The sequence below is a fragment of the Carcharodon carcharias genome, chromosome 5 (assembly GCF_017639515.1).
Source record: "Carcharodon carcharias isolate sCarCar2 chromosome 5, sCarCar2.pri, whole genome shotgun sequence".
Lineage (NCBI taxonomy): Eukaryota > Metazoa > Chordata > Chondrichthyes > Lamniformes > Lamnidae > Carcharodon > Carcharodon carcharias.
In genome coordinates, this window is record NC_054471.1 from 44,588,078 (window position 1) to 44,613,445 (window position 25,368).

At 45.3% G+C, this 25,368-nt stretch overlaps 1 protein-coding gene across 1 annotated transcript in view; it reads left to right on the forward strand.

Annotated features, from left to right (window-relative positions):
- The first annotated feature begins 1,062 nt into the window (after positions 1–1,062).
- The window catches only part of slc22a16 (solute carrier family 22 member 16), a 49,738-nt gene continuing 25,432 nt past the window's right edge, over positions 1,063–25,368 (forward strand). Inside the window, exons 1-4 of the mRNA XM_041188553.1 lie at positions 1,063–1,086; positions 1,582–1,661; positions 2,042–2,515; positions 8,318–8,435. Coding sequence (XP_041044487.1) covers positions 1,609–1,661; positions 2,042–2,515; positions 8,318–8,435 — 645 coding nt within the window. The 5' untranslated portion in view covers positions 1,063–1,086; positions 1,582–1,608. The remainder of the gene's footprint in view (positions 1,087–1,581; positions 1,662–2,041; positions 2,516–8,317; positions 8,436–25,368) is intronic.

Sequence of the window (25,368 nt, forward strand, 5' to 3'; positions counted from 1 at the left end):
AAAGTGATCCAGATCTCAAAATGGAACACTTTGCAACTTTAAAAATATTTTAACTTTGAGAAAAGAGTGCACAGTTTAATTCTTATTAGCAGCCTACTCAAAGCCATCATGATGGGTGTCACAGTTGGAGAGAACAGCTCCAATGATTTGTGCAATGGATCCACGACTGGATAGAGGATTAGGTGATGAGTTGTAGTATGAATGAGGTCTTAAATAACTCTAGGATATGGTATCCATACCCAGGCAGAGTGTTGATCCTTCATCTTGGGAGCCTCTCAGTGATACATTTGCCCTTTATATCTACAGAATGTCTTGCTAGTGAACATGAATCTCAGCAACCAGTTACACAATAATAGTATGTGTTTCTCCTGATAAGTGTATTTTCTTTTCACATTTTATATGGAGGAAATAGTTTAGGCAACCTTAAAGGAGAATTAAATAATTGCAGAAATTCAAACAAGGCACTTTAATTCGTTCTTGGATGTGAGCATCGCTGGCAAAGCCAGCATTTATTGCCCATCTCTAATTGCTCTTGATAAAGGGCAGTTTCTAACCTGTTTCAGTTTAAGTCTGTAAAAAGGAAAGGGAGGCTGCATTGTTTATGTTTTATCATGTGCCACAAGATAACAGAAAATTGCACAACTGTGTGTAGTCCCCAGTATGAAGCAAAATGATTTTTGCTTCTATTGGGGTAAAAAGTACAGATCACATGGTGCCCTTTTAGACTCCTGATGCAAATATTTACAGAGATCTAAATGTCATTTGTAAGTCAATTCAAAAGTCAAAAAAATGATAAAAAAAAATGTTTTTAAATTTTTAATCATTGGTTTATGAAACGTTGGGGGACACAAGTTACCATACAGCAGCCTCTGTAGAGTAACAAAAAGCACAATTGAATAGTAAACAGCTTTAAAATATAACAAGAAGCTGCTGTTGGAACAGAGCTGTCATCCCCCTACAGTACTGTGCTAAAACAATGAAAAGTTAAGTAACACTTTTTCCAATGACTGTGTCATGCAGCTTTCAGATCAGGTTCATAAGTTCAAAATGTGACGGGACCCTCAAGTACCGGTGGTAAAATGTAGGGTAAGTAAACCTGATGGGGGAAACAAAAAATAATCTGTTAGATATGAAATATTTCAAATGAAATTGTTATAGACTTCAGTAGGCTCTGGAAAATGAAAGAAAAACCTGTAATTTCAGTATTCCAAAGCTGTGGCTGAGTTAAACGTTTTAGCAATTTTTGATCTGGGCTGGGAATAAGCAAGGTCTGCTGGAGGGTGGGCGGGTGGTGGTGGGGCGCGGGTGAGAGAATGGATGTGTCTTTAAGCAGGAGTAAGATGTTTGTTAGGGACAGTACACTGATGGTAACATTAATATTTTAACCATTTTTATGTTTTAAAATGTCAATGTTCAAAGGAAAGAAAGTAACTGTATGGTTTATGCAATTTGTGTGTTTTTTTTCACTGGGTTGTGGGAGGAGTTCAAGCTGCTCCATACCCCATTTATCTTCTTACTTTGTCCTCGTGCCAAATCTCCTATTACCTTCAGTCCTCTTAAACTTTCACTCTTTCTGAAAAGGCAGGGCAACAAGTACCTCTGATCTCCATGGCACCACAGACCCTGGAAAAGCTCTTTGACAAACTTGGCCACTTTGGAAGGTAAATGTTTTACACTTGTACTTATTGGCTTTTGTTAGTTTTGTATTCATCAAAAGAAAATAAAGTTTTTGCTCAGGGACATTGCTTAGTAATTACTTAGAAAGCACACACAGTAGTATTTAAGGACTAAATGAAACTTCATCTTAAAGCAATTGTCATTCCTGATGTTTAAATAGAGAAAACATATTCATTAAAAAATCTGAATGTTAAACATGTATTTTAAGATTGTGTGATGGTAAATTAAAAGTAAACTTGGTTTTAATTTCTTTTCATTCCTAAGAACAAATTGTTTATTTTAAGAAGTAATGAATTTTGCTAAAAACATGCTGTGCAATCAAGCTTTCATTTGCTGCTAATCAGAATGTCTTTGTATTTTCCAGATTTCAAGCTTCTGTGTATTTTGTGGTCAATTTCCAAACAATAGCTTGTGGGATCCACTATTTGGCCTCAGTGTTTCTTGCTGTAACACCACAGTTTGTGTGCAAGTTACCTGGAAATGTGACCAAAATCCTTGTTTCAAATACCACAGCCGGTCCTGGAGATTTGTGGAACTTGTGGACTCCAGGATCACGCAGTGTTATTGCTCAGATGGAAAATGGAGAGATCTGGGAAGCTGAGCAGTGTAGTCGCTTCAAAAGAATTGGGAGCTTTGAGCTGGTGAATTACTTTAAAGGCAACAGGACACGGTATTCCTGCTCTGACGGTTTTAACTATGATCAAAGCCACATTGAAAACAGCATTGTGACTGAGTGGGACCTGGTCTGTGACAGAGAATGGTTAGCAAAACTTACCCAGCCCATCTTTATGTTTGGAGTCCTACTTGGGGCTGTGGTGTTTGGAGATATTGCTGACAGGTAATTCTTTATTATTGCTAATTCTGTTGACAATTTGTTGGAAGTTTTATTTGTGATTTATTTTTTACTTAATTTTCTCTTTCAAATGTTTGCAAGCATCATGCCCTTTCCCCATCTGAGATGGCAGACTGAAATGCTCTCAGGCCTCTAGCAGTGCTCTTTAATTGACTACTAGGGATGCCGCTAGAGTCAACAAGGACAATTAGCCCCTGATTTTCCCCTCTGTTATAAAACAATTAGATTTTTGTTCATTGTTTTGTCACCACAGCATTGTTCCATAGGGAATTCACTTTGTGAGGAATCATAGGCACAATTCCACTGTCCAACACTATGTAGCACAGTATGTTGATGCTCCACTACAGTGCTGCTTTAGGAAAATGTACATTTTTAAAACTTCTGAATGTTTAGCCATAATAAGTTAGGATTCTATTGTGAAAATTCAATTAAATTACCTTCTATTCACTGTGAAAGTATCCCAGGTCAGATGCAACTCTGTTCCGATGCTAAGTTCCCACAAAACATCAACTGCAAAAGAAAGAACTTGTACTTATAAGCACCTTAATGTCTCTCAGAAACATCCCAAAGCACTTGGTAAGCAATGAATTACAATTGGAAATGCACCATTGTTAATAGAAAAATATTGTGCAAACAGAAAGGTCCCAAAAATAGCAGAAAGACAAATGACCAGTCAGTCTTTTTTTTGCCATGTGCATGCATATATGTCGTATGGAATTGAAATTCAAAGCACTTTTTTACAGAAATCTGCAGCAAGAGCTCAACTGACAACACCTGAAACAATGTTCATGAAAGTTGGGCCGAGTTGGTTTTGTATTTGCAATTTATATTGACAGAGGATCCAAAACCATGTTCACGTGACTTTTCAACCAGATTGCACCAGTTCTCTTTCACCACACATGACTCCTAAACACTAAATTGCACATTGGAGATCTAATTGCAACTGACTTGAAACCTCCCACTTTCCTAACACCATGTAACTGGAGAATTTGTGCTGTGAGCTTAACATTAATTGGAAACTGGATTGATAATGCTGAATCTGATTCACAACTAGATGCATGGTGCTAGTGGCAATATGATTGTTTTGCATAATTTCTTTGCAAAAATGCCAAGTAGGAAAGTTTAGGCTACTTGTTATGCTTGGGTTATTCTCGTACAGCCTACTGATGGTCAATCGGTGGGGGGCTTAGAAGCAGATCAAATTGTAAAACAAAAGTGATGCTTTTGGTATTAAGAGTCAGAACATAGCAAAGGGACAGGAAGATCTTGAGATTATTTTGTGCAAGGATTGTAGTGTTTTTACCATTTTGATGGGTAAAATACTACATATACTCAAGTATAGGACAATGACAAATTAAGCAGACCCTCAAAATGACAGCCAATGAAACCCAGGACTCTCTTATGAAATGAAGGCCAACACGACAAAGCTTCTTTGGTGTCCCCAAATGCATTTCTTTCTCTTCTACTCAGTGCATGCCTATCAGCTGTTGATCTACTTCTGCAGCTCTGTGACATTCAAATCATAGCTCTTTGTTCTGACTTAAATTTCGCATCTCACTGCTGACTTTAAATTCCCTCTCTTACATCAGTCAGGAGGGAAAATTGACATTTAAGTAAACCAACACTCTATGAACATACAAAATAGGAGCAGGAGTAGGTCATTTGGCCTCTCGAGCATGCTCCACCATTCAATAAGATCATGGCTAATTAGTTTGTGTTTGGAATTCCACATTCCTATTTACCCCTGATAACCTTTGATTCCCTTGCCTAACAAGAATCTAGCTACCTCTATCTTAAAAATATTCAGTGACCCTGCCTCCACCGCCTTTGGAGAGAGCTGCTCTGAGAGAAAAATTTCTCCTCATCTCTATACTAAAAGGGCAGCCCCTAATTTTAAAACAATGCCTCCTAGTTCTGGACTCACCCGCACAAGGAAACATCCTTTTGATGTCAACCTTGTCAATATTGTTCAGGGTTTTATGTGCTTCAATCAAGTCACCCTTCATTCTTCTAAACTCCTGTGGAAACAAGCCCAGTCTGTCTTCTCTGGATGCAGACAACAGCTGACAGCAGTAGCTGCTAGGATTGCACTATTTACAGAGCTGCATCTGGTTGCAGTGTCTGTACTGAAATTAAAGAGGAATTCAGCCAGTTGGGAAACCTGAGGGAGAATATGACTCATATAAACCAATTCCTACTTATTTTAAGGCCCAAAAAAGCATGTAAATTTTTCATGCAGAAATTTATGCAATAGGCTATGAATAATAAAAAAGACTTGCATTGTATTTAATAATACTATTAATGTACAATACTATCTTCAGAATTCATGGGGAGAATTTTTCCCCCCATTGGGAGGGCTTGTGCGGGGGTGGGTAGGGGCGGGCACGGACCCAATTCGCGCACCCGATCAGGTCCACACTGTCATTTTACATGGACGGGCCAATTAAGAGGCCCATCTGGCGTGACATGTGCCTGGAAACGCTGAGCGCTCCCTTTGTGGGTGGGCGGAGGGGGGGTGGGGGGGGGGGGGGGGGGGGGGGGGGTGGGGGGGGGGGGGGGGGTGTGTCTGGGGGGAGGTTCCCTGAGTCGGGACCTACGCTCTTTCACACGTGTGCGAAAGAGCGCAGAAATCTCCCTGAAGCACAGAGCTGCCTCAGGGAGATTGGTTTAAGTTCCCAAAATTTTAATAAAGAAAGAAAACATTTTAAGACATGTCCTCTCATGTGACAGTCACATGAGCTGGGACATGTCAATGAACATTAATGAAAAACATTTATTTAATTTATAAACCCTTCATGAAACCTCATCCCGCTCATGGATGAGGTCCATGAAAAATGCGAAGGCCGCCTGGGCTATTCACCTGCCCACCAACCTTAAGGTTGGATGGGCAGCTCAGTTTATTTGTTTAATTGATATTTAAATGGCATTAATAGATCTTTGACCATTCGGCGGGTGCACAGCCAACTTGGCTGCGTGCCTGGCGAACTGATAATCTAAATGACATGCGGTGACATCGGAACGCACACCTGACGTCACCGCATGTCATTTTACATATCGGCGAACGGGCCCCGCCCCTGCTCACCGACCCAAAAATTCTGGCCCATGCGTGGTGAAGGAGAACCTTAGTAGGTTGATTTTAATGGACACGGTTTCAGATCCTCTGACAATACAATATAAAGCAGAAACAAAGTCAAATTAGTCCAGCTTTGCCAGTTGCAGTTTCCTGTTGCAGTAACATACACTTTTGCCTCTTGTCAGTTGAGCTCTTGCCTCAGGTTTTGGCAAACTTTGGTCAGTGACCTGACAGATTAGACTCAATCATTCTAGCCCCACTTCCCAGCAATAACCAACTTCATTGAAAATTCTGGATCTCATTTGAAAACATGTGAGACCAAAGGTTATTGAAGACAATAATCTAAATATTATTAAAAACGTGCAAATGGCATCTGCTTTCTGTCCATAACCCTTAGTTACTGTTGCATCTTCTTGTGATACTATAATTGCAATGTTAGTAGAATCAGATTGGAAATATTGTCAATGGTTACAATTTAGTTGCAGGTTCTAGATGGCTTTGTGGGGTCAGTTTTTAAAGTCTGTACTCCAACTCTGTTGCTTTTTTGTAAGAAAATTATATCTTAAATTTACAACTGATTTTGGAAAATACCACAGGCAATTTACTAGTATACTTTAAGTCTCATCATCTACTTTCTACCCTGTATTGATACCACCCTTTTCACCATGAGGAATGCTATGTTATATCAGCTAGTGAATTATTAATAATGAAACTTATGTTCATTATTATTTGAATATTGATCTGATTTTTAGTCCATATTGACCCATACTTTCATAATTTAGGCTTTATTCATATATACATATCCATACTTGAGCCTGTTTTGAATTTGGTTTCCTGTAATCTAACTATGGACATACCAACCAGGGTGACCAGACCACATGGAGAAAATTAAGGGACACTTTAGCACATGGGTCCGTACGAGCGGGAGAGGGTGATATCGGAGTGGTGGGGGTGGGGGAGTTGCTTCCAGAGCTGTGAGAGCAAGCAAACAGGAGGAGAGTGGGTACTGCACATGTGTGAAATTTAATGGTCTGAATTACAAGACAAACTTGCTCCGAGCAGTGTGCAACATGGGACAGAGGCCTCAAATGCAGAACAATCCTGTAAAATGAGGGATGGTTGGACAGAAGCCAATCATGTGTCAAAATTTTCCTTATTCCTATTTCACACAATTTTCTACTTTTAAGGTGCGAACCTGCTAGGCTAGATAATCTAGCTAGATTAGCAGTACAATGTTTTTTTTGTACCTCATGCTATTGTTGGGAGTTGTCCTTAGAATTTATGTTTCCTGGTGGTATTTCTTAAATTCCTAATACACATGTGTGAAGGAGCAGTAAGGTTTTGTTCTCCTTTGGGCTATTGGATACATCCATTTGACCCGTACATTCCATATGTGGGTTCACTGCCCATCCCCATACTGATGAAAAATTTGCTCTGATGACTTTGGGTTGGCAATATGATGTCATCACGCCAGTCTCCCAAATTTCAGAAGGCGAGCAGGCATAGAAATTTGTAGCCAGCCCACCATTTTGAAATTACTAATTAACAAGCCATTAAGCTTGTTAACAACTCAATTATCTGCAATTTTTCATTGCCTGCTGTATTTTTTTGAGCATCAGATGTGAAAAAGTTACAGCAGCCAAGACAAGGCGGCACAAAGGTAGAGGAAAAGGCCTCATGGTTGAATGTACCAGCAGGATCTGCTGGGGAAAGTGGCAGCATCTGTTTCTGTTTTTTGAGGCTTCAATTAAAAAAAAACACTGCTTCTGAGCAAGAGGCCTTTACAATTCTAGCCGTGACCGACCTCCTGTTTGCGGCATTACCACTCTGCCACACAACATTCTGATAGGGCCCACAGCCCACCTTCTTGCCCCCCCCCAACCCCCCACCCTGCCTCCTCTAATTGGCTTCTGTCCTGCCAGGCGGTCACGAATTGACTATCCGACCAACGCTTGATTGAATGGTGGGGTAGGGAGCGAGCAGACCACTCAGTTTCCAAATCACCTCCCTCACTCCGAGAAACGTAAAATCCAGCCCATGGTGAATCAGAAACCCAAATATCAATCACTTTTGCACATGAAATGCTTCAATTTTTCTCTTTTTTCAATCAAACCTTATACAGCCTACAACCAAGAGGATAATTACTGACCGACTCTTTGTGTCTACCAATGCTGCTCCATGCCTAGTTCTTAGGAGCTATGCAGCTTTGTCACAAAGAGAAACTCCAATTTTTTGCCCAGCGGAAAGGCACCTTGCTCAGTACAGCTGAAAGTGACAACTCAACAAAACAAACCTTTGTCCTGCCATGTTTCCATATTGATAGCATTAAATGTAAGTTTTAGCTTGAACGAACTACGTTGATGCAAACTGAACCAATTGTCAAGACAGGCCTCGATGCTAAAAACTAGGTAAATTTGGCTATTATCTATTAATTTCCTGTTGTATTTCAGGAATTAAAATTTTTAATATTATCTTCGTCGTATTCTCAGTTGTACGATTCTGCTGACTTTGCAGAAATAGTTCTGATTTAAACTGCTTTGAGCACTTAATTTAAATTTTAGAACTCTTCCTAAGGAGCATCTTTGCCTAATGTTACCTTGTGGGCTAATAAATGTTTTTACATATCTGCGCAGTTTTAGGTTCAGTAGTACATTTAATTGAGCTTTCAAATACTTGAATTTGTCATTCTTAATCTCTTTTTTTAACCTGCCTAGGGTGGGACGACGCTCTATACTGTGGTTCACAAGCACAGCTCAGTTTGTGTTTGGAGTTGCTGTTGCATTCACCAATGATTATTACAGCTTCATTGTTGTCCGTTTCCTCCTAGCCCTGGTATGTATTGAACTGCGACACGTGTTTATTTCCCCTTACTAGGGGCAGCATTTTCCCCATGTCAGGGGGGTTGTGTGGGAGCGGGTGCAAGCGGGTAGATTCCCGATGTTTGGGGGCACACTGCCATTTTACGCGGGTGGGCCAATTAAGGCCCACCCAGCGTGACGTCCACCTGGAAGCACTATGCGCTTCCTGTGTGGGCAGGGGGGATTCCCTGATCTGGGAGTATGCTGTTTCGCCTATGCGCATGGAAGAGTGCACAGATCTCCCTGAGGCATAGTGCTGCTTCAGGGATATCATTGTTACTTTTAAAAAGATAATAAAGGATGAGAAAAATTTTATTGACATGTCCCCTGATGTGACAGTCACATGAGCTGCGACATGTCAGTTACTTTTATTAAAAATGTAACACAAATTTTAAATCCCTCATGAAACCTCATCCCGCCCGTGGATGAGGTTTCATATTTTTTCTGAAGGCTGCCTGGGCTCTTCGCCTGCCCGCCAACCTTAAGGGTGGAAGGGCAGGTCCATTAATCATTTTAATTATTTTTTTAGTGGCCTTAATAGGCCATTGACAGGTCGGCGGGTGCACAGCCGAGTTGGCTACGCGCCTGACGAACTGAAAATGTAAATGACGTGGGGTGACGTTGGGACGCAGGGACTTCACCGTGGATTGTCGCTGCATTCCTGGACTCCAGGGAGTGAGGGGCGATGGTGGTCGAGGGGAGTGAGGCAGGGGCGGTTGATGGCAAGAGCAGGGTCTGTCAGCAGCTTTTCCCCTTCAATGGGTCCTTTGATCCGGTGCAGTGCCTGACAATAAGGGATTTCCTCCCCCACTAAGGTTCAGTAAGGAGCAGGAAATAATATAGAGGTGGAGAGTGTGAGAGGAGGACCCTGGAACAGGCAGTCAGCAGCACCTAGAGGAGAATGTGAGAGGAGGACCCCGAACCAGACAGTCAGCAGCACCTACAGGAGAGCAGAGGACCTATAAAAACAGCGTGGGAAGTAGAGAGAGTTTGAAAGCAGAGGTGATTGAGGGAATTCAGTGAGAAGGGAGGAGGTGCTCCTTTCCTTTTCTACCTTTCCTCAGAAAGAAGAGCAGTAGCCTTGGTAAGTAGGAACTGGTGAGTAAATTAGAAAAATGTAATATTTTTAAACAAGTGTCTGTACATGGATTTAACTGAGAAGTGCCAGGAATAAGGGAAATTTAGAGCCAGTGTAATAAAGTAATATAAAAAATTCAAAGTAGATTAAAATTAACATAACAGAAGTAGAGTTAAGACATCGCAGAGCAGCTCAGTCAAGTGGAATGCGTGACCTGTAATATGTGCTAAGTCATGGACGCTACCAATGTCCTAGATGACCACATGTGCAGGTAGTACCACCAGCTGCAGGAACTTGAGTTCTGGGTTTCAGAGCTCAAGCGGCAGCTGGAGTCCCTGTGGCGCACCTGTGAGGCTGAGAGCTACATGGATAGTATGTTGAGAGAAGTGACCACACTGCAGCTTAAGGGCCTGGAGACAGAGAGGGAAAGGCAGTCCAAGAAAAGTAGGCAGGTAGTGCAGGGGTCCCCTTGAGTCCCGCTCACCAATCGGTTTTCCATTTTGGAAGCTGGCTCTTCAGAGGAGTGCAGTCAGAGCTACATTTGTGGCACCAAGAGTGGCTTGGCTGTACAGGAAGGGAGGAAGAAGAAAGGAAGAGCAATAACGATCGGGGATTCATTGGTTAGGGGAACAGACAGGCGTTTCTGTGGCCGTAGACGTGACTCCAGAATGGTATGTTGCCTCTCTGGTGCCAGGGTCAAGGATGCCACAGAGCGGCTGCAGGACATTCTTCTGGGGGAGGGTGAACAAGTCCACATTGGTACCAATGACTTAGGCAGGAAGGGGGATGTGGTCCTGCAATCAAAATTTAGGGTGTTAGGTAAAAAATTAATAAACAGGACCTCAAATGTAATAATCTCCAGATTACTCCAAGTGCCATGTGCCAGTGAGTACAGAAATAGGAGGATAAGGCAGATGAATGTGTGGCTGGAAAGATGGTGCATGAGGGAGGGCTTCAGATTCCTGGGACTGGCTCTAGGGAAGATGGCACCTGTACAGCCGGACGGGTTGCACCTGAACAGAGCTGGGACTGAGTTCCTTGCAGGGCATTTTGCTAATGCTGTTGGGAGGAGTTTAAAGTAACTCGATAGGGGTGTGGGAACCAGGAGAGAATATTAGAGAGGAGTACCAGGCTGCACAAAATACTGGGAGAGACAGATAACACTAGAATAGTGAATAGTAAGTTAATAGGTGGAGTCGGGCTGAGGGAGAAAGTAACAAAATCTAAATCAGGGTTACTATGCATGTATGTGAATGCATGGAGTGTAATAAATAAGATTGGGGATTACAGGCGCAGATTGCCATGTGGAAATATTATGTTGTGATGATAACAGAGACCTGGCTCAAGGAAAGGCAGAACCGGGTGTTAAATATTCCTGGGTACAAGGTGTTCAGAAAAGATAGGAAAGGAAGAAAAGGAGAAGGGCTGACAGTATTGGTTAAGGAGAGCATTGCAGTGCTGGAGAAAGAAGATGTCCCAGAGGGTTCAAGGACAGAATCAATTTGGCTAGAGCTAAGGAACAAAAAGGGTGCAATTGCATTGCTCGGTGTAGTCTATAGACTGCCAACTAGTGAGAAGGTTATAGAAGAACAAACCTGCAGGGAAATTGCAGAGAGATGAAAGCATTATAGAGTAGTCATAAGGGGGGACTTGAATTTCCCAAATATAGACAGGGACAGTGGCAGTGTAAAGGGCGGAGAGAGGCAAAAGTTCCTAGATTGTGTTCAGGAGAATTTTATACTTCAGTATGTATCCAATACGACAAGAAAAGATGCACTGTTGGACCTGGTTTTGGAAATGAGGTGGGCCAAGTAGATCATGTGTCAGTGGGGGAACATTTAGAAGACTGATCATTGTACTGTATGTTTTAGAATGATGATAGAAAAGAATGATAGGCAATCCAGAGTAAGAATAATTAACTGGACAAGTGACGATTTTGATGGAGCTGGGCCAGATAGACTGGAACGAAAGATTGGCAGGTAAAACTGTCGTTGAACAATGGGCTACATTCAAAAGAGAATTGGATTGGGCACAGCCAATGTGTATTCCATCGAAGGGAAAGGTAGGGCAAGCAAACCCAGAGCTCCCTTATTGAAAAAGGAGATAGAAATTAAGATAAAGAAGAAAAAGTGCGCTTGTGACAGGTGTCGGGTAGAAAATACAATTGAGAGCGAAGAGGAATACAGAAGGTTCAGAGGGGAAGTGAGGAAGCATATTAGAGAAGCAAAGAGGGATTTTGAGAAAAGGCTGGCAGCCAACATAATGGAAAATCCCAAAGTCTTCAAAGGCATATAAATAGTAAAACGGTGGTAAAAAGAGGAGAAGGGCAGATTTGGCACCCAACAGGGAATTTATGCATGAACAGAGGGGCCATGGCTGAGGTATTAAATGAATACTTTGCATCCATCTTAACCAGGGAGGTAGGTGCTATCCAGGCCATGGCGACAGACGAAGAAACTCTTGTCCCTAGAAGGATTCAAAATTTACAAAGAGGAAGTGTTGAATAGACTGTCGGTACTTAAAGTTGACAAGGCACTGAGACCGGATGAGATGCATCCAAGGTTATTGAAGGAAGTGAGAGCAGAAATTGCAGGTGCACTGGCCATAATCTTTATAATCTTTCAATCTTCCCTAGACTCAGGGGAGGTGCCAGAAGACTGGAGAATTGCAAACATTACGCCCTTGTTCATAAAAAAAATTGTAAGGATAAGCTCAGCAATTACAGACCAGTCAGTTTAACTTCAGTTGTGGGCAAGATTCTAGAAACAATTATTTGGGATAGAATTATTAGTCACATGGAAAAATATGGATTGATAAGGAAGAGCCAGCATGGATTTCTAAAGGGGAAATCATGTTTAACAAACTTGCTGGAGTTTTTTGAAGAGGTAACAGAAAAGGTCGGTGAGGGTAATGTGGTTGATGTGGTGTACGTGGACTTTCAAAAGGCATTTGATACAGTGACACACAACAGAATTGTGAGAAAAGTTATTGCTTATGGAATAAAAGGGACAGTAGCAATGTGGGTACAAAATTTGCTGAGAAATAGGAAGCAGAGTAATGGTCAATGAATATTTTTCACTATGGAAGAAGGTTTGTAGTTGAGTTCCCCAGGGGTCGGTATTGGGATCCTTGCTTTTCCTGATATATATTAATGTTCTAGATCTTGGTGTGCAGGGGACAGTTTCAAAGTTTACGGATGATATACAACTTGGGAGTGTTGTGAACTGTGAGGAGGACGGTATGGAACTTCAAAAGGACATAGACAAGTTGGTGGAGTGGGCAGATAGGTGGCAGATGAAGTTCAATGCTGAGAAGTGTGAGGTGATGCATTTTGGAAGAACATGGACAGACAATATAAAATAAGGGGTGGAATTTTGAAAGGATGCAGGAGCAGAAAGACCTGGGTGTATATGTGCATAGATCATTGAAGGTGGCAGGACAGGTGGAGAGAGCAGTTAATAAAGCATATAGTATCCTGGGCTTTATTAATAGGGGCATAGAGTATGAGAGCAAGGAGGTTATGCTGAATTTCTATAAGACAGTTATTAGACCTCAGCTGGAATATTGTTTAGAGTTCTAGGCGCCACACTTTAGGAAGGATGTAAACACATTGGAGAGAATGCAGAAGAGGTTTACAAGAATGGTTCCAGGGATGAGAAAGTGCAGCTATGAGGATTGATTGGAGAGGTTGGGATTGTTCTCCTTTGAAAGAAGAAGGCTGAGAGGAGTGATAGTGATGTTCAAAATCATGAGGGGGCTGGACAGAGTAGATAGGGAGAAGCTGTTCCTGCTGGTAAAAGCATCAAGAATGAAAGTGCACAGATTTAAAGTGATTTGCAAAAGAACTGAGAAAAAACTTTTACACACAACCGAGTAGTTTTGGTCTGGAATGCACTGCCTGGAAGTGTGGTGGAGGCAGGCCCAATTGAGGTATTCAAGAGGGCATTAGATGTTTATTTGAATAGAAACAATGTGCAAGGGTACGGGGGAAAAGGCAGGGCAATGGCACTAGTTCATAAAGCTCATTTGGAGAGCTGATGCAGACATGATGGGCCAAATGGCCTCCTACTGTGCCGTTAAGATTCTATGGTTCTGGGATAAGTGCAGAGTTTCATTGTCCCCTGCTGGTGGTTTGCAGCAGTGGGGGGGGCCTGTAAAATTCACTGGGTGAACTGTCCGCAATTTTATAAGGGCAGGTAAGGCCTAGGCAGCCTGCAATCCCCAACCCAATTTTGAGGCCCTTAAGTGACCAATTATTGGCCACTTGAACCGTTTCCTGCTTAGCCTCAATTTTGAGGCTGGTGGGAGAAATTCAAGAGGTTGGGGGGTGGGGGGAGGATGCTGTAAGGTCACCCTGCTTGGGCTTTGGTCAGGAAGGTGTGTGGCGGCGGTGGGGAGTGGGGTGGCCTCCCTCCAGGACCCTGTTTTCACATTGGATTTCCCTCCCACAACCTCTCCATCAAGAGTCCTACTCCCCCCCCGCCCGCCTGCCCGCCCGCCCGCCCGCCCGCTCCCCTGCCCGCTCCCCCACCCTCCGCCCACTCCCCCGCCCCCTTCCCCCCTGACACCCCCCGACCTCATTCCTCCCCTCACTGTGAGACTCCGCACACTTACCTGGTCCTAAACTCCAGGACTTAGGATCTGGGGACTGTCTGTAGTCCCAATCCTGGCCACTGCTGCTACTGGCACTGCTGGGACTACAGAGCTGCCAGCCAATCAGAGTGAGAGGCGGAAGTTCCATCTCCAGCCAATTAACACTCAATGGAATGTTAAATGGCTGCAGGGCTGCTGTGATCAGCAGGGATTTGTTCCCTGTATTCTCTTCGGGTGGCAGGTCAGGAAACGCTGCCATCCAAAAAATTCTGCCCTAAGTGATTTAGTATTGGGTGGGAAAAGGAGATTTAAATCTCAACTCTTGATGTGCAGTGCGGCTCAACATTGGCAAGCAACTAGAGCAGAAATAGTGTTGATGGCAAGGGCACAAAGTGATTTGGCAGGGCCTGAAAACAATTCCGGATGTTCAGTTTAGGTTTGGCTTCAGACTTTATGACAACTTACAGTTTTTTGCCCATTGCCTCATCTACAGCATGTCACTTAATGGTGATCTGAAGCAGGAGCGTCATAGCTAATTGTAGCATCCTTCCTGTTGTGTTGGCTGCAATCAGATAATTTAGCACAGCAGGGATTAAGACTGGAAGAATTTCAGTTTAGGGCCGCTAAAGTAATGGAAACAAAAAAGGTCATTCATAATGCACATTTTATTTGGAAGTGAGAATCCTCTTTTTTAAAAGATGTCCCACCCACACTCTGTGCCTGGAGTCTCGCAACCCTTCTGAGGGGAAAAAAGGGACTGATCACGTTAATTGGGGTAATCTACAAATCACCTATGTTATGACCAGGTGAGAAGGGTTTCCCTGTATTCAATCACCTCGATTGGTCACAACAAAGGTTTAAGTTTCTTCTTCATGAAGATATGCCTTTACCAAATCAGATTGTATTTAACTACTTAAGCTGTGAGCAATAAGGGGCCAATCAAACAAGGTTTTCTTGAGTTGAAGAAAGAGTAAATTTATTAATCCCTAACCCGGAGAAAGATAATAAAAATGCGATATCAAGCACTCAGCCCTCATGAAGTCATTTGGGCACGCACTTATACGTACATACACACACACACACACACACACACACACACACACACACACACACACACACACACGTATCAAACATAAGGAGAGTTAGAGTTGGATTAAAAAAAGCTCAAAGAATATACCTTTGATTGTCCTAGAGGCATTGGTTTTAAATTCTACAGCTGATTTGGGTTAGCTGGTTTATTGGATGCAGTCAGAAGATGTAGCAATTAATATGAGATCTCGGTTTGTTGGTAGAGTTGGCTTCTCAAACTGGACGACACACTTATTCCAAAAGAGAGAGGGAGAGAGAATAGCTGTGCCTGTTTATTTTGCTGAAGACTTTCTTGGCACAGCCTGTGTCCCTTCCGGTCTCTCCCTAGTGGTTGGGCAGCCTTGCCTTAAAATACTTCAGCCATTGTGTATTTCCAAGAGATTTTGAGTTTATCTGTCTGAGAGAGGGAGCAGCCTGCAGCTGTTTCCTCTGCTGAAGACTTTCTTGACACCTCCTGTGTCACTTGCAGTCTCTCGCTGGTGGATGGGCAGCCTTGCCTTGAAATACTTCACCCAGTGTGTATTTCCAAGAGGTTTTGCATGTGTCTGGCTGTGGCAACTCTTGTTTGTTTTTCAATAATTTGCACTTTTAATGTGTCTTCCTTAGACATCTTTCGGTGGGTGTCTAGATTATAGGAAATGTCTCTCTCTTCACACTCCCCTGAGGGTGATTTGTTTGTCTCTTACCTTCACCTTGTAATTTGGCCTTGCATTTATAAGCAGTTTGCTCTGTCTAGCTCAAATTGCAAAATTTCCAATCAGTTGAAAGATCATATTTTGAAAAATAATGGGGCATAGCTTCATGACACCTCCCCATCACAAAAAAAAATGAAATGAGATTCATTCTCATTTAATTACAAGGTATAACAACACAAAACAAAAAAAGAACACATTCACTTCCATTCACTCTCTTGGCTTTGGTCTGGATTATCCCATCAGTTCTAACTGGGTCTCTTTAAGTTCTGGACAGAGCATCCACAATCACATGGGATTTCTCTGCAATGTGAGTGATGTTTAGGTGATATGGTTGGAAAAACAAACTCCAATGGAATTCTGAGTTTTGAATTTCTCCACAAAGGTCAAAGGTTGTGGTCAGTATACACTGATCTCCCTTTATCCATTTTGGATAAACATCTCAAAGTGTTTGAGAGCCAGTAATAAATCTTGGGTTTCTTTTTCTACTGTGGAGTGCTGTTTCTGATATTTGCTCAGTTTTCTTGGAAATCTCTATTCATGATTCATCTGCCTGAAGGAGGACAGCCCCTACCCCAAGGTCACTGGCATCGATGGTTACTTTAAGTGCTTGGCTGAAGTTGCTGCTTGCACTGGTTCATTTATTAAAATGCCTTTCAGCTTCTTGAAAGATGCCTGGCATTTCTCGGTCCATACTACTTTTGCTTTTTCCTGTAGTAGGTCTGTCAGCAGGGCAGCTACAGTGCAGAAGTTTGGGACGAACTTGCAGTAGAACCCACACATCCCTAAAAACCTCATGATTTCCCATTTTGTTGCGGGAATGGGAAACTGTGCTACTGCTTGTACCTTTGCAGCTTTGGGCATTAATTGTCCTTGACCCACCACATGTTCTTGGTAGGCCACTTGAGCCTTGGTGAACTCGTTCTTTGTGAGATTGACCACTAGTTCAGTGGACTAATTTCTGGAAGAGGTCTTCCTGTTGCTCTAAGTGAGTTTCCTAGGTGTCACTGTAACTAGGAGGTTGTCTAGGTACACTACACAATTGGATAGGCCTGCCATATATGCTTCATCAGTCTTTGAGAGGCAGCTGAGGCATTTCTGAGTCCAAATGGCATGACTCGACACTGGTATAACCCACCTGGAATCAAGAAGGCCAGTGTCCTTAAGTAAATCTATTTTTGTAAGGTAGACTGCATTACCTATCCTACCTGTGCAGTCTTTCAGATGGGATATTGGGTAGGAGTTGGCTCTGGTTACTGCATTAACCTTTTGGTAGTCAATGCAAAGCCTTGTGGAGCCATCCAGCTAGGGCATGAGCACAACTGGGGAGCTCCAGTGACTGCTGCTAGGCTGTATTAGTTGGTGCTGCAACATGTAGTTAATTTCCTCCTGAACGTTGGCCAGCTTTTCTGGACCTAGATAGTAGGAATGTTGCTTTATAGGAGGGGCCTGTCCCACATCCACATCATGTGGAGCAAAAATGGTGCAACCTGGCTTCTCTGTACAGATGTTTTTAAATGTAGTCAGCAGTGTTGTCAGGTCTCCTCACTATTCTGCATTTAGATGGATGGATATAGTGTCCAACTTCACTAGAATTTCTATGTTTGCTAGCAGGACAATAGAGGGTTCAATGAGGGCCTCATCCACGTCTCCCTCCAATTCATCTTCACTGTTCCTCTTGTCCTCCAGGTCTGTTGTTATTTAACAAGCTATTACCAGCTTGGCCCCTTCTCAGCTGTGATATTGTTTTATCATGTTGACATGACATAGCCTTTGCTTTTCCCTGTGGTCTAGGTTGTTAATTAGATAGTTTACCTCCCCAAACTTCTTTGCTACTCTGTACGTGCCACTGAATCAGGCTTTTAGTGTTCACCCAGTATTGGAAGGAGCACTAGCCCATAGTCTCCTGACTGAAAGGTTCGGGCCCTGGCATGTTTGTCTGCCTGTTTTTTCATAGCTATTTGTTCTCAAGCCGCATCACAAGCTCCCATGATTCGCTCACAGAACACAGTTACGTGGTCCAACATGGAGACTTCCTCCTTCTGTTCTAAAAATCTCTCTTTGGTTAGCTTCAGAGGACCTCTCACTTGGTGTCCATAAACCAATTCAAATGGAGTAAAACCGGTGGACTCCTTGGGTGAGTCTCTGGTAGCAAACAAAAAAAAACCTAGTCCTTTACCCCAGTCATGGGCGTACTCATGGCAGTAGGCCCTGTACATTATTTTTAGGGTCTGGTGGTACTGTTCTAGCGCCCCCTGCGACTGCAGGTGATACGCTGAGGACTTCAGCTGGGTCACGACCAGGTTACCCATGGGCAGGATTTTCCTGTTGGCGTGCAGGGGCGGGCCCAGCATGCATGCGTGTAAAATGACGTGCGGTGACATTGGGCAAGTGTCCCGATGTCACTGCGCGCCATTGCAATATTTTGTTGGGTAGGTGCGCGATGATCTCTGATGTGCGCCCACCATTAATTAACAGGTCACTTAAGGCCCTTGAGGCGCCAATCGGCCACGATTTTTCAGCACCCGTGTAATCTTCAGGTCGGCGCACAGGCGCAATGGGCAGGCGGGTAGGACACATTTGTATAAACCTCGTCCACAGGCAGGATAAGAGGGCTCACTGCGGTCATGAGTATGCTCCATCAAATAATGTTTTTTCAAAGTTACTGAAACTTACCTGTGTGATCTGCAATACTTCAAAATACATACCAGCTGCTTGGTCTGGACTCTTAACCTTCGGGTCAGCACTCTACAGTGAGGAATCTTTTTTGGGCCTGCAGGTTTCAGGAAGCCTTCCTATAGCCTGGGAATGGGAACTGAACTGTCCACTAGAAGCACCTCCTCTGAGGAGGAAGGGAGGGCTAGAAAGGAGAAGGAGGGCAGGAGTGCACATTCAGCCTCCAGGGGAGCCACCTTTGGGAGGATAGGCGCAGGCACAAGGGGCGCAGGGCCAAGAGGTAGTCCAAGGCGGAGGGGGCTGCAGAAGATGCCACTATCCTGCTGCCAGGGTATACAGGCGATGAAGCAGCTACCTCAATATGTCTGAGGTGCAGTGCCGAAGGAGGCTCCATCTCTCAAGGGACACAGTCAACTATACCTGTCAGGTGATTGGGCCTGAGATCTCTGCGAACTGTGTGGGTGGACACCCCATGCCAGTGGCTCTAAAGGTCACAGCTTCCCTCAACTTCTATGCCTCTCGCTCTTTCCAGAGCTCGTTGGGCAATCTTTGTAGTGTCTCCCAATCAGCTGTCCACACTTGTGTCAAACAGGTTACAGATGCTCTGTTCAGGTGTGCATTGACCTTCATCCACTCCCGTTGGGACTAGGCAAGCCAGACACAGCGAGCCAGAGGCTTCACGGCGATTACTGGCTTCCCCCACGTGCAGGGTGGAATAGACTGTACACATGTGGCCATCAAAGTGCCAGCAGTTGAGCCGGGTGCCTTCATCAACACGACGGGCTTCCATTCCATGAACATGCAGATATTGTGTGATCACAGGATGCTTATTCTACAAGTCTGTGCAAGGTACCCAGGCAGCTGCCACGACACCTACATCCTCAGACACTTCCAGGTGCCTGGGCTCTTCAGTGCTCCAGCCCGGCTTGATGGATAGCTGTTGGGTGACAAGGGCTATCCCCTCAGAAGGTGGCTCATGATGCCTCTCCACCTTCCAAGCACAGAAGCTGAGCAGCGGTATAATAGGATCCACGCCTCCACAAGGGCTGTAGCGGAGAGAACCATCGGTCTTCTCAAGATACGCTTTCGATGCCTGGACCACTCAGGGGGCGCACTCCAGTAGCCCCCAGATCGTCTGTCAGCGATAGTGATTACATGCTGCGCTCTCCACAATCTTGCGCTGGAAAGGGGGGATGCAGTGGACGATGAAGACGTCGACGCAGTGGCTGTGGCTGCACACATGAATCCAGCAGTCAGTCCGAGGAAGAGCACACACAGGGAAATGCTGAGGGGGTAGATGCTGGCCTGGGCGTACTCCGGGGGGCAGGGACACCCGGGAGGCTTTAATTCAATGAAACTTCAGCAAGCACACCACATATGGACCACCAAGCCTGGGCTGTAGGCTCCATACTCAATACCTAACTACAAAATCTGCCAGGTTAGGAATATAAATGAAGGGCCTTGTTAATAGAGCTGACTGTCCCACAAAACACTCATAATATTTTTGGAAACCATCCACCTGCAGAAGAAAAGAGGCACCTTCAGCTATGGTCACATGTTTGAATTTAATATCAGAAGCAAAGAAACTATAGGAAACAAAATGACAATGCTGTTCAAAATCAAAACAAATCACAAAGATCTCATCTCGGGCCAACACAAAAGCACTAGTGATAAACCCATGGTGTGCCTAAGGTGCCTTATGTTTACATTTCCAGGTGCTACGTCTTGGTGCGGTCCCCTCGCTGTGAGTGGTATCTGAGCCAGCCTGCAGACTCTGCTGTTCTTTTGGCCTCGATTACCTTGGTGGTCGTCCTCTGGCCCGTGGAGCCTGTGCTGGCCCATGGAGCCTGTGCTGGCCCTGCCTGGGAGGGAGCTGCCAGTTCCACAGCTGGCATCACCCCAATCATCGCAGTCTCACCGGATGCTACAGTCACTGGCAGAGGAGTGGAGGAGCTTCAGTCCTCATCCGGAGCGCCCTGAGAGGAGCCCGCAGAGACGACAGGCAGTTGCTGTGCCGAGGTGAGGTCACTTCGGACCTCCCTGCTCACCGTGGATGGATGGGCACTGAGCTGGGATACTTGGTGCCCAGAACATCTCCCACACTGGCACTGACCAGCTGAGGTCAATGTCGATGTGAGGGCTTGCTGGTCCGAGCGCATCCCCAGGAAACCCTGATGGGTCTGCTGGAGGATTCTCTCCACGAGAGTCGCCACTCTCTCCATGAGGGCACATGGTGCTCAGACATGAGGTTCACTGCTTCAACGATCGTCCACATAGACTCCTCCACCATGAACACCAAACCAAGCATAGCCTCATGTATCTCCCCCAGATTCTCCCACACACCCGACCGCATTTCCTGCGCTTGCTGCGTCGCAGAGATTCCAGAGGCACATCATCAGGCACCGACTGAGCATGTGCCTGGTCCCCTGCAGTCCTCCGGCTGCTGGCACTGTGGGCACTCTCTGCCTCTGCCAGCTCCTCCAGCGACTGTGAACTGCCCTCACCGCTGTGCCTCGGGCCACTAGCCGATGTTCTAATTCCCACCAAGATGCTAGTACCTGCGTTGGTGCCTGCCTAGCAGAGATGATAAGACGCTGGTGAGACTTCAGGGCCGTCAAGTGTGAGAGGGGGCCTCTGCTGCTCCTCCCCCTGGCCCTGCTCCGCTGATGTTGAAAGGAAGAACAAGGACATTGGATCAGTTAACGTGGAGACAATGACAATGTGCATTCCTGTCCCCCGGATCATTATGCGCTCATCCTTCCATAAGCAATGGTCAAGCCATGTTGCAAACTTCAATCACTGAACATTCAGCACTGCTATGGCTGTTGGGAGAACAATGGTGACCTCACTCCTGGGCAAACATACCTGTCTGTGACACCCAGCCTCACCGACACCGGTGGACCTGGGCACATCATGTCTCTCCAAATTTAGGGCCTCCTGCTCAAAGCGGCTGAGAATTGCTAACTGCGCCTGGCTGCCACCAGTCCTCACCCACTCTGCTGCATTATTAGCATTCTTTTCCTGAAAAGGAGAGAAAAGCATTGATTAGTGCAAATTGTACATGGAGTCACTTCGCGGATGGCTCACCCCAACCAGATTGGGACATATCAGGGCTCCAGTGCCTCCTCACCCCGCTGCTGCCGAACACTCTCTCAAAGATGCTAGGCCTGTTCCTCCCCCGCCCCACTCTTGGCCAAATATTGCCTACATCACATTAGGCACCACACGGTGTAACCTTCCATAGCAAGGAGGTGCAAGCACATGGACCAGAGGGCAGCAGATGGTTTGGTGCCACACCACCTTGAAGCTCCCTTCCCAGCATGTCATCACCAAGACTTGGACATGTCCTGGAGTTCCAGCACTGCGCCTAGGTGCAGCTCCTCCAGGTTGCCCCCAAAACAGACATCTGGATCTCAGTGTACCACATGCTGTGGAGGCAGAACCTATCTTTTCACCACCCTCTCAGGCTGACCTCAGCATGGGCAATATATGCTGGCCCACCCAGCAAAGGACACACGCCGTCAATGATTGAATGCAATCACTACACTCAGACTTGGGTGGTGGGGAGCACCAGGGGGAAAGCCTACTTGCTAGGTTAAGTGACCAATGCCAACATGGTACTCACCCTTCCTGAGCACAAGTTGTTGAAGCACTTGCAACACTGGATCCAGGTGCGCCGCACCACAAGGCAGGAGCTCGCCACCTCCCCCCTGGCACATTTGGTCATGTGGGGGGGCCTCCTCCTCTCATCCTGGGGTACCAGGACTTCCCACCATGCTTCCACCTCCTCGAGGAGGGCAGCAAGGCAATCACCGGAAGAGCGAGGGGCACAGTCGCTCCCCTCCTGCCCTACCGTCCTGCCTGGTCTGCTCACCAGCAGCGCTCTGGGGAGCCCTTCCACTGGCCATCATTCGCAGTGTCTGAAAAGCTGCAGCAACTTTTTAAAACAGGCCGCTGGGACGCCATTGGACCCGGTGGTCATTGCAGTCCCACCGCCGCCCGCCCACTCCCGCTGTCCTCAGGAGCTGCGATTCACGCTGGGCAGGCCTTAATTAGCCTGCCTGTGTAAAATGGCGGTGCAGACCCTATCACGGGCGGCGATCAGATCCACGCACGCTCCCGCTCCGCGCACCCCCCCCCCCCCAAAAAGAATTGTGTTTATTCTCCCATCACTATTTTGGCAGACATGGGAATGGCCTCTGGGAAGCAGGTAGCCACATTCATGATGGTAAGGAAATACTGGTAGTCCCCTTTTGTTTTGGGCAGGGTCCCCACGCAGTCCACTAACACCTTGCTGAACGGTTCCCCAAAAGCCAGCAAGGGAATTATGCAGACTTTATTGCAGGCTGGAATTTTCCCACAACCTACCAGATTCTGCAAAAACCTTACTACATCATTGTGGAGGTGTGGCCAGTAGAGATTCTGGGTGATGCGGGCTTGGCCTTTACATATACCAACATGCCCACCTATCAGGATTTCATGCGCTAGCCTTAATATTTGCACGGTACCTCAGCGGCACGACTAACCGATGGATTACTGTCCACTCCTCATTTGCAAGTCTGTGAGGGGGTTCTCCACTATCTCATCAGCACCTCAGTTTTAATATAGTGGCATTCAGGGATTGCCTCTGCCTCAGTTTCACTTTGGGCAGCCTGCGCTAACATTTCTAACAACGGGTTGGCTTGCTGAGCTGCAACCAAGGAAGACCTACTTATTACCTCCTTTAGGTCTGCTAGACTCTGAAAAAGGTTTCATATAACCAGATAGTAGGATCATGTGTCTGCAATGCCACTTCAGCCTCCTCTGACGGAATTTGTCTGGCTGTAGACCAGGTTACCACACGGTCAGGGAAAATGCCAGGCACTTTCTCCTGCAGCTGTTCTTTCTCCCTGACTTCAGCCAGCATCTTTGAGACTACTAGGGATGCTACCGCTTTTGATCCCGCCAGATCATTGCCGAGGAGCAGGTCAACCCTGTCCACAGACAAACTGGGGTCATTGGTCCTGATGCAAGGTCGCACTCCGGTATAAAGGGATGCACATATGCCCTCCTTCAATACCCTTTACCAACACCTTGGCACTTACTGCACTCTCTTTGCCCAACGGTAGAGTTTGGCTGGCCCCTGTATTCCTCAGTATCATTATAGGCTTATTCACATCGCTCTGGGGAAATGTGGCACCTCTTCCTTTTGATACAATATCCTTGTAACTCTCAAGGATTTTTAAAAACTCACCTGCACTCCCATCTGTAAGGATTTGCTGCCTCAGTCAGAGCCTTAGCCAGGTCTGCTATGCTCTCTGTCTGACTCTCATTTTCTTCGTGGGGTTTTGTGCCTCCAACAAATCCCATGGGCTTTTCCCATAACCTCCAGCAATCAGCACGGAGGTGTCCTGCCTTATGGAAGTTAAAACATACACACTTCCTGGCCTCACTCTTCTTCTCAGCACCATCCTTTATGACCTGAGGAGACTCCGTGTCTCCAGCTGTCCCTCCTATCCCTTGGGTTCTCAGTTTCCTATCAGTCTCCCACGTTCTATCCTTCTCAGTTGGTTGGGGGTGACTAGGAAAGAATTTCCTTTGGGATGAGGGTTTGTGGACAAGCTCATAATCATCAGCCAGGGTCGCTGCCTGTCGGGCCCCTGTTACTCTCTGTTCTTCCATGTGAGTTCTTATCGGGAATGGTATGGAGGTTTTGAACTCCTCGAAGAGAATTATTTCACGAAAGTTTTTATACTTGGCCTCAATTTTAAGCGCCCATGCCCACCAGTCAAAATCGAGCCGCTTAAGCCATTTAAATTCCAGGTTATTTCCTGAGGATACAGAATTTCTGATGGTACACCTTCAGCACTAACTGGTACACACGTAAAATAGTCCTTTATGCTGCCTCTTGACGTTTTGCACTTTCCTCAGGCAAGATTAAGTAAATCTTGAGAGCTTTTCCTTTCAAGCTTACTTTGCAACAGCAGGAACCAGTATTGAGCTAAAAGAGATAAAGGAGGCGTCCACCTCTTCTTCATCAAATGTAGGGATTAAATGGGAAAACATGAATACCTTAGCTCCTGAGCCTGAGCTAAGGGTGGTTCCTTCATCAGAGGTGTCTTCAATGGGCACAGTGGGATCCTTCCTTCTCAGCTCAAGCTTTTTTAATTCAAACTCCTCTTTCTTTTTTTCTGGAATTCTTTCTCCTCCTCCCATTCCTGCATCTCTCTCTCTCTTTTCCCCATTCCTGCCTCTCTCTCTTTCTTTTCCCTTTTCCTCAAATTCCAGTTCCAATTTGCGCTGCTCCAATCTTAAATTTTCTGATGCCATTAATCCATTTCAGTGTCCTCAATTTCCGCCTCGAAATGCTTCACCACCTGTTCTAAAATTTCAGTTTTTCTGGCATTCAGGTGGACCTCCACCTCGAAGTGCCTAGCTACACCTTTTAATTCTATGAAAGCATTGACATTGAATGTGGACATTCTAGCACTGTAGTATTACAGACCCAAGAAAACCTTTTGGAGTTCTAAAATTGCTCTTGAAGGATCAATTTACTTTCATGACTCCAATTTTTTCGTCAGTCTGTGGGAACATTCCCAGACATGAACTCCCAATTTTGTTGTGACCGGGTGAGAAGGGGCGAACTGCCTCCCCTTAAATTAAACCTCCTCGGTTGGTCACAACAGAAGATTTTAAGTTTCTTTCTAATGAGGATATGCCTTTTCCAAATCAGAATGTATTTAACTGTGAGCAATAAGGAGCCAATGAAACAAGGTTTTCTTGAGCCACAGAAAGAGCAA